At 34.3% G+C, this 12,672-nt stretch overlaps 1 protein-coding gene across 1 annotated transcript; it reads left to right on the top strand.

Annotated features, from left to right (window-relative positions):
• On the top strand, positions 1 to 8,102 carry LOC115954492 (mitochondrial-processing peptidase subunit alpha-like). Its single transcript, XM_031072353.1, has 13 exons — positions 1 to 216; positions 1,216 to 1,461; positions 1,559 to 1,855; positions 1,947 to 2,114; positions 2,197 to 2,364; positions 2,459 to 2,539; positions 2,826 to 2,892; positions 3,291 to 3,388; positions 4,703 to 4,775; positions 4,876 to 4,946; positions 5,025 to 5,074; positions 6,237 to 6,349; positions 7,780 to 8,102. Exons 1-13 carry the CDS (start codon positions 172 to 174, stop codon positions 7,830 to 7,832), a joined length of 1,530 nt encoding a protein of 509 aa, XP_030928213.1. The 5' UTR covers positions 1 to 171; the 3' UTR covers positions 7,833 to 8,102.
• The last annotated feature ends 4,570 nt before the right edge of the window (positions 8,103 to 12,672 follow it).

Below are 12,672 nucleotides of genomic sequence, written 5' to 3' on the forward strand. Positions count from 1 at the left end.
GTGAGAGGTGTAAGAATGGCACGTGCTTCTTCAAACCCCACAATAACAAAGGACAAAGTGACAACAGCTGCAGAGACAGAAACAGTACAGACTGCAGAGACAGAGAGACCAACCAGGCATTTGTAATTGTAATTGGAGGCGAGTCGTAGAGTAGAAAGTCTCCCACCAATCATGTACAGAGCCGCAGCCTCACGCCTCAGGCTCAGGTCTCTCAAGGTATGCTCTTTCCCAACAACACCCTTGGATTCTATGGAAACAAAAATGATTTTATGTAAACAAAATTGGAGTTCAGGTTGAATTTTCAGAGACCAGGTTTTTGTTGTAATTTTTGCAAGAAAAGTTTAAAACTTTGTTTATCTAATAATCTAAAACATGATAATTTTAATTTCTGTGAAATATTGAAACTTTTAGTGCTTTTGGATGAAGCTTGTATAAGTTGCTGGTGAGATTTTAAAATATAAAAAGCTAGCGGTGAATATTTTTTTGGGAATCAATGGAAAATAAGAAATCGAAGTATACTTACTAGAGCTTTGCTAATGGGTTCTGGGCAAATCACCTAAGTTTGGATTTTAATTCTAGAGAAGCCTGAGACTTTCTCTTTAATAGTGTGCTAAAAAAAATTACAAGCTTTTTAAATAAAAATAAAATCTGTAAATAACTGAATATGGATGACTAGTTTTAAATAATAAATATAAATAGTTACCTTTGGCTTAGAGAAGGCAGAGTTGAAAGGTGACTTTGGCTATTACTAGCTGTTAGAGAGTAGAGACTGATCATAAAATCCTCTTTTGAGTGCTGTGCTGATCGAGCGAGCTATTTTTATCCAATAAATTACTCTGTTTAACGATCTAGGAATCCTCCTGTTTCTCAATCGTGGCTTGAGCTAGCCATTAATTAAATCTCAGTTTCTTCTTTCTTTCTTCTATCGCTGAAGTAGGATCACTTACATATTACAACAACCTACATGTATTTACACACAAATTAAATTGGTGTTTTAAGCTAAAACAAACAAACAAACAAACAAACCTGTGTCACTATATGATGCTACTGTGTTGATTTTGATTAAATTTGCTTGTATTGTCTTTTTGGTGGTAATTTAGCCGATGGAGTGGGGTTATTTATTTTCCCTCATAATGTTTTTATTATATTTATGTATGGGCTGTCTGATAGAATGGAATTTTGTTATGGTGTGCACTGTGATTAAACCATGATTAGGGTCAAACGTGCAATGGGGCATTGGCCAGATTTGCAAGTTCTAGTGCGGTTGCCAAAAATCCATCCTCTGCTTCAGGGGCTCTCTTTGGCTGGCTGACGGGGGGAGGATCAAAGTCTTTACCTCCTCTGGACTTCCCACTTGCAGGTGTCACGCTCCCACCACCATTGCCGGACTATGTTGAACCAAGTAAAACCAAGATTACCACTCTCCCAAATGGTGTCAAGATCGCTTCTGAAACATCGGCAGTGAGTATGGGTGTAGGAGTTATTCTTTCTTATTGTTTCTTGATGTATTATGGATTCAAATTTTAATTATTTATCGGGATTGCTGTTGCTTGACCAGAATCCTACAGCCTCAATCGGGTTATATGTTGATTGTGGGTCAAACTATGAGACACCAGCATCAATTGGGGCCACAGACCTGCTACAGCGTATGGCCTTTAAGAGCACAAGAAACAGGAGCCACTTGCGTGTTGTGCGTGAAGTGGAGGCTATTGGTGGCAATGTGGAAGCCTCATCTTCTAAGGAGCAGATGAGTTACACCTTTAATGCTTTGAAGACTTATGTTCCTGAAATGGTAGAGCTTCTTATTGACAGTGTGAGGAATCCTGTTTTCCTGGATTGGGAGGTCAATGAAGAGGTAAATTTTTTTCATCAGGCTGTGCATCGGCTAGCATGTCTGTAACGTGCGAAATATATTAGAATTACTGAGTCCAATCTACATTCTGCAGCTTCAGAAGCTGAAAGCTGAGACTAGCGAAACTTCTAACAACCCTAAAAATTTGCTTTTGGATGCAATTTATTCTGCTGGATATTCTGGTGCACTGGCGAATCCAATTTTAGCCTCCAAATCTGCATTCTATAGACTGAATAGTACAATTCTGGAGGAATTTGTTTCTGTAAGTCTAAAATTTATACAAATTTATTGGCCCAGTTATTGAATCATCTGTATTAAACTCGGGTTTTCTTTAACAATTTCAGGGCAATTATACTGCTCCTCGGTTGGTACTTGCAGCTACTGGTGTTGAACATGATGAACTCTTATCTGTTGCAGAACCACTTTTGTCTGATCTACCTAGTGTCTCTCGTCCCGAGGAGCCAAAATCTGTTTATACTGGAGGTGATTATCGTGGTCAAAGTAAATCTGGGGTGCGTATCATAAATGTTCCATTTAAGTTTTTCTCTCCTGTCTTTGCTGTCCATCTAGCGTTATGTTAACACTGATGTTCCCTTGCATGACCAGAGAACCCATTTTGCTCTTGCATTTGAACTCCCTGGTGGCTGGCATAAGGAGAAGGAGGCTGTAATTTTAACTGTGCTTGAGGTGTGGATTTTGAGTTTTTCTAGTGACTTTATGTGGTTAAAAACTGAAATATTCTCAGGAATGGACAATTAGCTCTAGCTCAAATGACACCTCCTTCCTTTGTAAGAATAAGGTTAAGGGTGAGGTTGTGGGTTCAAGACCCATCATGCGTGTGTGTAAGTCGTGTGTAACTTACCTTTTTTTTTTGGGAATATGTTATCTACTTGGTTCCACAATATTTATTTTCATGTTTTTTTGCTCATGATCATTTTAATGGGTTGTGATAGTAAATCTAACTTTACTATAGGCACTAATGGGAGGTGGTGGATCCTTCTCAGCTGGTGGACCTGGAAAAGGGATGTATTCACGCCTATGTAAGTTGTTCTTGAAATACATTACCTTTGACAGCTATGTAACTGAGCTTGAAACCTCATAATGCATTCAAAGTTATGGGTTCTAAGATTTTTAGTAGATATATTTATAAGTTTTCTTCTCCAAGGGTAGTGCAATCAGCTGGGACCACTCCTTATAAAGCAGAGGTCACTATTTTAAATCTCCCATTCGCCCCTCCTTGGGCCAAAGCTTACTTATCAAAAATAAAAATGATTTAGTTTTCTCTATTTTCTGAGTAATTTTCTGCACCTAGATCCTTGATGCATTTGTTTATGTTTTTATTTTTTTTATTTATTTTTTTTATTTTTTAAAGTTATTTATTTTTATTTTTTACCTATTGTAATTTTGGCATCTAAATATATGCTTGTATGGTGAGCAGACACTCATGTTTTGAATGAGCACCCACAATTTCAGTCAATTTCTGCATTCAGCAGCATCTACAAAAATAGTGACATATTTGGCATCCAAGCTACCACTGTAAGCATCTTTTCTAACCTATCATTTGGGTAGACCTGCAAATTATAGTTCTTGATATATTTAAAAGATCGTTTTTATCTCACAAACCTTGTCACTTTGGGTGGAAGGCACTTGGCATTGTAAATATTATATTTAAATCCTGTTTTTATAGTGTTAATTTAATAATCGAGGGTTCAATTCATTCTTGAGGTCGATTCCATGCTGATTAGGAAAGAATAGGCACTTAAGATGATTTAAGATGGGCCAATAGATGCTAAGTTTTTATGCTTTGGACTCAAAAGGGGAAATGCTTATCAGAATTGTGCAAGTCTGATGATCAAGCTTTTGGTATTCATTGGGTTATGCCTGGTTCGGTGGTGGGTTTGTTATCTAGTTGGCATCTGTGGCTTGGGAAGCATAATTCGGAGATTTGGGAATTGGTTCCAGGGTGCTTAATGTGAATTGTGTGGTTGGAGCGAAATCGACATCTTTTGAAGATAAAGAGAAAACGTTGGAGGAGTTAGAGATTTTATGCCAACGCAGTCTAATGGAGTGGTCTCGTTGTTGGGGTTTTACTGAGTGTTCTTCTCTCTCTGAGTTTATGCCTTCCCTTAGCTTAGTTTCCTGACTTCTCTCTTGCTATTGTGTTGTGTTGTGTTGTGCTGTGCTGTGCTGTGTTGCTGTTGCTGTTGCTGTTGCTGTTGTGTTGTGTTGTGTTGTTGTTCATCATCATGAACATCTTGTAATTCTCATTTATTTTTTTCCCTCTTTAATATAAGTTTTCTGATTACCTATCAAAAAAAAAGTCTGATGATCAATCAGTACTCTGGAAAGCTATGGTGTTTGACAATACCATATATGAAGGTGTCTAATCTCTCTTGGAACATGGGTTGCATAGGTGTGATTACATTGAGTGAAGTTTTTGCTCCCCTCCCCTTTCTCCCTTCTTTACAAACAAAATTATATGAATGCAAGCCTTTTCCTACTCTGGCATGGTTAAGTGACCCATCAAGATTACAAGCTGTTTTGTTATGCTATTTGCCTGTTGTGATCTATGACAAATTTTTATAATTATCAAAAAAAAGAAATTTTTATAATTCTACAGTCCTCTTTTCTCTTAGTATGTGTAAAGATACTGTAGCCCTTGGGCCTTTGCCTGCAATGGTTATGCAGAAAGACTTCTTTATTTTTTGGCAAGTGTTTAGAATGGTGAAGTTCCTCAAAGTTTGACATCATTATTTCGAGGGTACAATGCTTGGCTGGTGATGCTCCTATCTGTGGATCCTATTTGTTTATATTGTTGCATCTTTAAAGAGTTAATGTTTCTGAATTCAGGGTTCCAAATTTGTGTCAAAAGCCATCGATATAGTGGCTAAGGAGCTTATTGCAGTCGCAACACCTGGAGAAGGTTGCTGCCCGCACCTTTATGTTGCCTAGCATTGGTTTTTCATCGTCACATGCAATCTTGAATCCTGCTTCTGACATGTTATTCCCCTCTCTTGTTTCAGTTGACCAGGTACAGCTGGATCGTGCTAAACAGTCAACAAAGTCTGACATCCTAATAAATTTGGAATTCAGAGTATGCTATTTATTTTCCATGTGTATTATTTTTTTTTTTTTATAACCCATATGCTTACTTGTGAATTGTATTTTGTAGATATGTGCATCAGAAGATATAGGTAGACAAATTTTGACCTCCGGTGAGAGGTATGGCCTGACTCATGACCGTCCAGGAACTTGTAGACATCTTTATATGGATTAATCCACTTCATTCTCTTTTGTTTCTGCCGTGCACTGCACAAGGATATCTCTTTTATATTTTCATTTTCTGCATGCCTATTGGGTGCTTTCAATATGTTTGTGTTACTAGGTGGAGATTTAGTTGGTTGATGTGAATTATTGTGGTTTTACCCTCATGTAAAAAGAAAAAGCTTATAGAGGGTTTAGTTGGAATTGTGCACATTTTTTATTTCTTGTTTTGTACCATAGAAATGAGACGTTGGTTTGTAGGTGTAAAAACACAGTATAGGGAAAGTTTGCATTTTGTTAACTGGAATATCTCTACATTGATCATTCTAGAATTAGGTATGAAGCACCTATAAACATTACAATCTGAGGAACCATCTTAGGACCGTGAAGGTTACTTTAATTGTCTTAAATGCATATAAGATGCTTGTTAGGATTATGATGGCAACCCCTTTGTCATAGTACATGGTTAAGAGTTTAAACACCCACCCTCCTGAAGAAAAGAACTATTTGACATTTAGTGGATTTGGAAAGTTCATTCTAGGACTGCAATATTACAGAATCTGGTGTCATAAATGATAAATTGTGTCCCAGATTTTTTTCTAGGCTTTAATTAATTGAAATTTCACATACAAGATCATATAAATCGTCCTGTAGTGGGTTGGAGAGAGTTCACTCTAAAATGGTTTGAAGGGGAATTCTTCCCTTGTACAAAAAGCTAATAAAGCTGAAGCACCCCTGCAAATGCCCACCAATGGAGCCTGATTTTATCCTTCTTTTCAGGCTTCAGCAGCCTATTTGAGATTCATTAAAGATACAAGTGAAATTTGTTACTGTTATGCTTGGGGACTTCACTTGCTGAAGGCAGAATGTCTTCTCTGGTTGGGCTTTTCTAGTTTAGTTAGTCATGTCCCTGCCCACATCATTCTTATTTCTCTACGTACAAGTCATTTGGAGAACCTAAGTGTTTTTCGGTTTGACCTCTATTATAACTTATTATTTCTTATTTTTTTAGTATTGATAATACCTGATCTTGCTTTTTTGTTTTCATTTCCATGCATCTTAAAGAGGTGTGATATATAATTTTTTTTTTTTCTTAAGATATATGTTTTTCATTCCTTAGGAAACCTGTGGACCATTTCACGAAAGCTGTTGATGAAGTTACTGTGAAGGATATTACTTCAGTTGCCCAAAAGCTTCTTTCTTCCCCACTTACGATGGCATCATATGGAGATGGTATTTTTTCTTTTCACCAATGAGAACCCTCTTTATTTTATTTTAAGGAAAATTACACTTTGCTCACATGTGGTTTGCCCAAAAAACATTTTGCCTACCTATGGGTTAAAAATTGACACTTTACCCACTTGATATTAATTCCGTTTGTCTCCCATTACCCACCTCTGTTAAAAAAGGGGTAAATTTGTATTTTTGTTACCCTTTTATGTTTCTCTTCTCTCAAAACATAAAAAACTTAAAAATCAAGGGAAAAGAAGATCAAAAAGCTAGGTTTTGTAAAAATTAAAACCTAACTTTTACATCTTTTTTCATGTATCAACTTTTAGATCTCATCATTTGAACATAAGATACCTTAACAAAGACAAGTATTGCAAGATTAGGAGCCTGTTGAAGCAAGAGCATTAGCACATGGCACGTGTAAGAACCCTCAACCTTTAAGGACATATTATGAAACATGGGAGGATCAAATTCAAAAGCATTGCAGAGGCACTGCACCACAACATAACAATCACAAGTCACAACAACAATATTACTGCTCGTCCAAGAAGAACTTTTCAGAAATTTAATAATAGAAAATGAAAAAACCTGCTTTACCATTATGGTATTTCTGGACAAATGCAGCCGTTCAATATGACAGAGTGCTTTGATGAGGCTGCACACCCAATTACCATGATCTTCTATATCATCAATTAATCTTAAATTTGGTTCAACATTGACAACAGCTTCAACTAAGTTGGACAGATTTTCCAACAAAACATGTTCAACAAGATAACCTTTGAAATCAAGGTATTCCAGCTGGGGCATTTATGCCATGGGGTGTTTTATGCCAAGTTCGTAAACCACCTCCGCTTGCAAATATATATATATATATATATATATAGATAAATGTATTCTTTTAATTGTAGATACAATGATTTTAAAATTGAAATCATGATTCAAATCAAGTCTTCCTACAGTCAAATCCTGGAGCACAGGACAGCAAGTAGCCTTGAGAGAGTCATCATTTTTGTACTCACCTTGAAATGCATAATTTCAATTTTTAATGTGTTAAAATAGAAGATCTAAAAGTTGATACATAAAAAAAGATGTAAAAGTTAGGTTTTAATTTTTACAAAACCTAGCTTTTTTATTTTCTTTTCCTTTTGATTTTTGATTTTTTTATGTTTTTTTTTTTTTGAAACCTGATTTTTTTTATGTTTTGAGATGAGAGAAACATAAAAGGGTAACAAAAATACAAATTTATCTATGTTTTTAACAAAGGTGGGTAATGGAAGACAAATGGAGCTAACCTCAGGTGGGTAAAGTGCCAATTTTTAAACCACTAGGCTAAGTGTTGGTGGGTAAAGTGTAATTTCCTCTTTATTTTATTTAATAGGGTATTATTCATTCAGTGGTGATTGTTTTCTTAGTTCTTCTATCATGTTTTGCAGTTATTTACGTTCCAACCTATGATTCTGTCAGCAGCAAGTTCCATTCAAAATGAAGTGGCTTTCGTGTATAAAAACTGCTTGTACTAATATTATTCAACATGTGCATATCTTCAAGTTCTCATACCCTTGATTGCAGTTGAAAATTGAGGAAGTTCTGACGTTCTGATTTCTAGTATATAAAAAGCGGCTAGGCTAGGCCAGGCCGCTGAAAGTGGTGTTACTTTTGAGCCTTCAGTTTCACAATGGGACATACATGCTTAATTATTTGTACGGTTGATCATTGAGAATTAGTACTAAATTTACTGTGAATGTTGCTTTGGAAAGTTAAAATAAGAATTATCTTGTGAAAAGAGAAACAGGTAGGAGATGTATAGTCAATCACAGGTGGTCAGGTAGGTAGTTGTTACATCAGTTAGACTTTAAAGTTGCATGTGAAAAGTCTAACATTTATCCCTTGTAGTTTTTGGTCCTTATAGCATGATAATTGTCACGTAGGGTTAGTTCAACATCATTCTTCATCTTAATTTTGTGGTTAATTAGGATAATCTAGGATCTTGGATACAATGTTTTGAAGTTTAGGATATACACTACAAATACAAATTTCCCTTATAATTCTTGTGGATATCTACAATTAACTCATAATTTTGCCTTTTGTTTCTCCACTTGTCTACTAGTTTGGTGACTTTATTCTAGGGTTGCAATTTTTATCCAAACTATTAATCCACCCATGACTCACCTAATTTTGGCAAGTCTTGACTCAACCAAATTAAACATTTGGGTTAAATAAGTAAAGATTCATTGGATAATCTAATTAAATGAGTTTTAATAGATAAATCTACGAATACCTAGTGGAAACCCATCTAAAATTTAAAATCTAAAGTTAAAGTTTTTATTAAAAAAAAAAATCTAAAGTTCTAAACCACAAAGCATTTGTGCGCTCACTCTCTCCTCGATGTCAAAACATAAACTCTAAATTTGGTGATTTTCTTTCGTTTTCTTAGCAGCCAAACATATCTATTCATCTCCCCTGCTCTCTTTTCCTTTCAAAAACTTGTCAAAGGTCGTATTAGAGTGCAACATGAACTATGGGTCTTCGATCTTCGCATAAGATTTCTCAGGAAAGTCACCCAATTCTTGGGTTGAGTTTTAAATTAAAGTGCAACATGAACTTTGGGTCTCCTATCTTTGCATCAGATTTCTCAAGTCAACCAATTCCTTGGTTCTAAATTAGGGTTTTCAAGAGTTTTGGGTTTAGGGTTTTCAAAAAAAAGAAGAAGAAGAAGAAGAGGTTTTTGCTATAATTTCTTGTGTGAATGAAGGGGGGATATGGTAATGCAAGAGAAAATTCATTTGCGAGGTGGCCAAGTTAGATATGGTGAAGAGTTTTGTAGATTCTTGGAAACAAAAATTGGCCATTGTCCTTTTTTTTTTTTTTTTTTTTTTTTTTTTTTCTAGTAAGAGTCTGTTTGGAATTCGTTTATTTTGCTGAAACTGAAAACTTTTTGCTGAAAGTACTGTAGATAAAGGTAAATGTTAGTTGAAATAATACAGTGGGACTCATAAATATTAGCAAAAATAAGTAAAGAGTAAAATAAGTTGGCAAAAAATAAGCTAGCTAAACAAACACTAAGTCCCTTTTAAAATTTGGCTGTCTTTCATTGTGTAGATCAGGTTTATGCTAATTTGCTAATTGTCATTTTGTTTCTAGGGCTTGTGTAGCTGAATACCTTAATCTTTTTACTGTTTGATAGATACTCCAGTCTAAATTGCATTTTAGACTTTTAAAATTACTTAGATATGATAGTCATGTTTAAAGTTGACTGAAATATACTACACCATTTTTATAAATAAATGGATAAAACTTGGCTACAAATTTGGTTGTAAGCAAGAACTAAAACTCCCACTAATTTGACTAACTTGAAGTTAATTCTAGACCTATATAATAGGTGTATGTAATTAGAAGGCATTGGGTAGACTTTTCTACAAAGAAGCTTTGCTATTGCTTGGTTTCTTTAGGATTTGTTTTCCACTTCGTGCTATACTTGAAATTGAGATTGGTTTAGACTACACCAATTTCCACCTTTCAATTGTGTCCTTGTTTATTATTTCACTTCAGGTTAAGTGAATTTTCTAGACTTATTTCGTATCTGAAGCATTGAGTTGTCTTAGATAGTTTTAATTGGTGAAAATAAGCATGTATGGTAGATGAATGGATAGGAATACAGCCGTCATTCATGAACTGCTTTTGTATTCCACAGATTTTGATTTGGTTTTTATTTCATAGATTTGGCTAATTTTACTTGGTTCTAATTTTGCGTCCCTTACTAGAGAGATGCATATTGTTTGTGCACTGGACTGACTCTAGGCTAAAGAAGAAAGTAGAAGTTTGACAATCTCATATGGTAATATTGTTCTAGTAACGTTGTTTGTATTTTTTGGAAATATGTGTGGGTGAAAAAGTGTGTGGAAATATATGTAATTTTGTTTAAAAAGTGAAAATTGTTGTTTAAGTGCATGTACCAAACACCCTCGAGAATCAAGTTATTTTTTGTCTATGAAATTTTGTTAAGAGAAAAGGCAAATGTCCATGTGGTCCAAGGATGTTGAGTACTTCTAATTAGTTATTCAGAATATTGCTAGCTTTAGCTCTTTCAAGTCTAGTTGTTTTAATTGGGGTTGTTCAGTTATTAAAATGTTGAACAACATTTCAAAATCTCTCGTGGTCAATTTTGATTTTAGCTTTGATTTTATTGTTTTTAAAAGACATGCATGGCCTGTGAGTTCTCTTTGGAAAAATTGCAACTTTATGCAATTTAGCATTGAAAAAATGGATTCAAATGACCACACTAGATTAAGTCTTCCATAAAAAAATAAAAAAAATAAATTAAAATAACTCACACCACCACACTTTGATTATGTTATCCAGGTTCCATCCAAAAAAAATAAAAAACGTTTTCCAAGTAAATAATGCCAGTCATTAAAGGTTAAGTATCCAAAATTTTATCTAAGAACATGCACTTGTCCAGTAACATGTGTGCGGTTGTCCCACCACAAAATCTCTCATAGAAGTTCAAATGCCAATAATATGATTGCCAACCAACATGGATTTATTTATTTATTTTGGTCATTTTAGAAATTCCAAGAGTATTTTGGTAATTTTGAAGGTCAAGAGAGTATTTGGGTCATTTTGGGTTAAATAAATGGGTTATTAAATTAAATAAGTTGGGTGAGTAATAGGTATTTAATTTATATATATAAAAAAAAAAAAAAAAAAAATTTATGTCTCTTAACTCATTTATGATTCGACTCATAACCCGCCCAACTGCACCCCTACTTTACTCCTAAAATTATTGTTTTTAAAGGAAAATTAAAGATGAGAATGTAAAGGTTCTTATCTTTACATATATTTTGTCCATTTCCGTTCTCCTCTCCCACACCCCATTTTAAAGTCATTTGTTAATTCTTTGTCCTCTTCAGAGCCGGAGTCATTGTCTCAAATATCTGAGGGGCAAAATTCAAGAGTAAAGATGTTTCAAATATCTTAGGAGAAAAAGAAGAAGACAATTTTATTGATTTAGTAACCAAGTGAGTTAGGAATGATATAATGACTCGGAATTCTATCAAGCTACTTGGAAATATGGATGAATTTTTTGAAGAAACAAACGTGGTGTACGTACCATGCCAAAGAAAGGAAAATCTATGGTCAAAACAGAAAATGGAGTGAAATAGAAGCAAGGGCCAATATTAGATAAACCTAACATCAAAATTCTTCTCCTCGTATCAAGAGTCATACCCAACTCACATTGTAAAAACCTACATGTTTTGTCTCTCACTGTGTAGGCAAGCATATTAATTAATTATGTTTCCATATTCTTCCTAAACATTTTAAGTTGGTTACCGGCTTACATTTCTTACATGATTTCTTCCCCCCCTTCTTTTATCCTATTTTGCTTGTGTTCCCAGCTTCTACCTCTGACCTCGTCTATTTTTGACTTTCCATTTTCAGTTAATTTTATTTGCCCACTTTTTTTGAGAAGCTTTAAATTCTATTTAGATTTTTTTTTTTTTTGAAACAATCAGCTTGAATTATATTTGAAAGGTATGGTGGATATGTGTATTATTGCATGTTTAACAAGATTATGAGTTACAAAGTTATCTTTATGACAAACATGAAAATAGCTAATTTTTCTAGAGGCCTCTGCAATCAAGGCTGATTTTATTTTCCGAAGGATTTATATATAATTGATTTAACAACCACTCCTTTACACCAACAATCTTATTGAAAACACAGAAATGCCATGGTGACAAATTTTTTATTAGTTTTCTTAATTTTTAGCTAAAGTTTCAAGCGGTTTGGTTTTCGGAAGATTTTAATTTCGTTGGATTCATCAGAAAAACATGCGACCTTTTATTTCCTAGCCTCATTTGTGTGAAGTTTTAATTTTATCCAGGGCATCATCACATATTATACTAGTCCATGTATTTGATGAGAATAGTTGGAATTTTTTTCAAGACTCTAGTCTGAAAATTGTTATTTAAAAATTTTTAGCAACTTAAAAGAAAAGAAAGAAAGAATGAAAAAAAAGTTAAAGAAATAGAATTATAAAATGGGGAAGAGACTTTTGGGGGTGAAAATTAAAATGCGTTTATGCATACAATAAGTGCAGTGACGCAGAAAATGTTAAATTATTGAGGTGATAAGTTACGGTTAGTAAACAATAAAAACTTTATTAGTGGTGTCATGTAAAAATGACCTTACATTTACATCAATCATAACTTACTATTTTAATAAATTTTTAGTAATTAATGATTGTGAACTCTTTTATATATCTGTTACTCTTATAGGGATGGCAAGACCACGCACCCTTGGTGCGGTGGTTACTCTATAAGTAT

The sequence above is a fragment of the Quercus lobata genome, chromosome 8 (assembly GCF_001633185.2).
Source record: "Quercus lobata isolate SW786 chromosome 8, ValleyOak3.0 Primary Assembly, whole genome shotgun sequence".
NCBI classification, from domain to species: Eukaryota; Viridiplantae; Streptophyta; class Magnoliopsida; order Fagales; family Fagaceae; genus Quercus; species Quercus lobata.

What these genes read in the sequence shown, in the direction of transcription:
- LOC115954492 (XM_031072353.1), top strand. Translation starts at nt 172, where the DNA reads ATGTACAGAGCCGCAGCCTCACGCCTCAGGCTCAGGTCTCTCAAG. An exon ending in TCGCTTCTGAAACATCGGCA is followed by an intron (nt 1,462 to 1,558) that starts GTGAGTATGGGT and finishes TTGCTTGACCAG; the next exon opens with AATCCTACAGCCTCAATCGG. An exon ending in ATTTTGACCTCCGGTGAGAG is followed by an intron (nt 5,075 to 6,236) that starts GTATGGCCTGAC and finishes TTCATTCCTTAG; the next exon opens with GAAACCTGTGGACCATTTCA.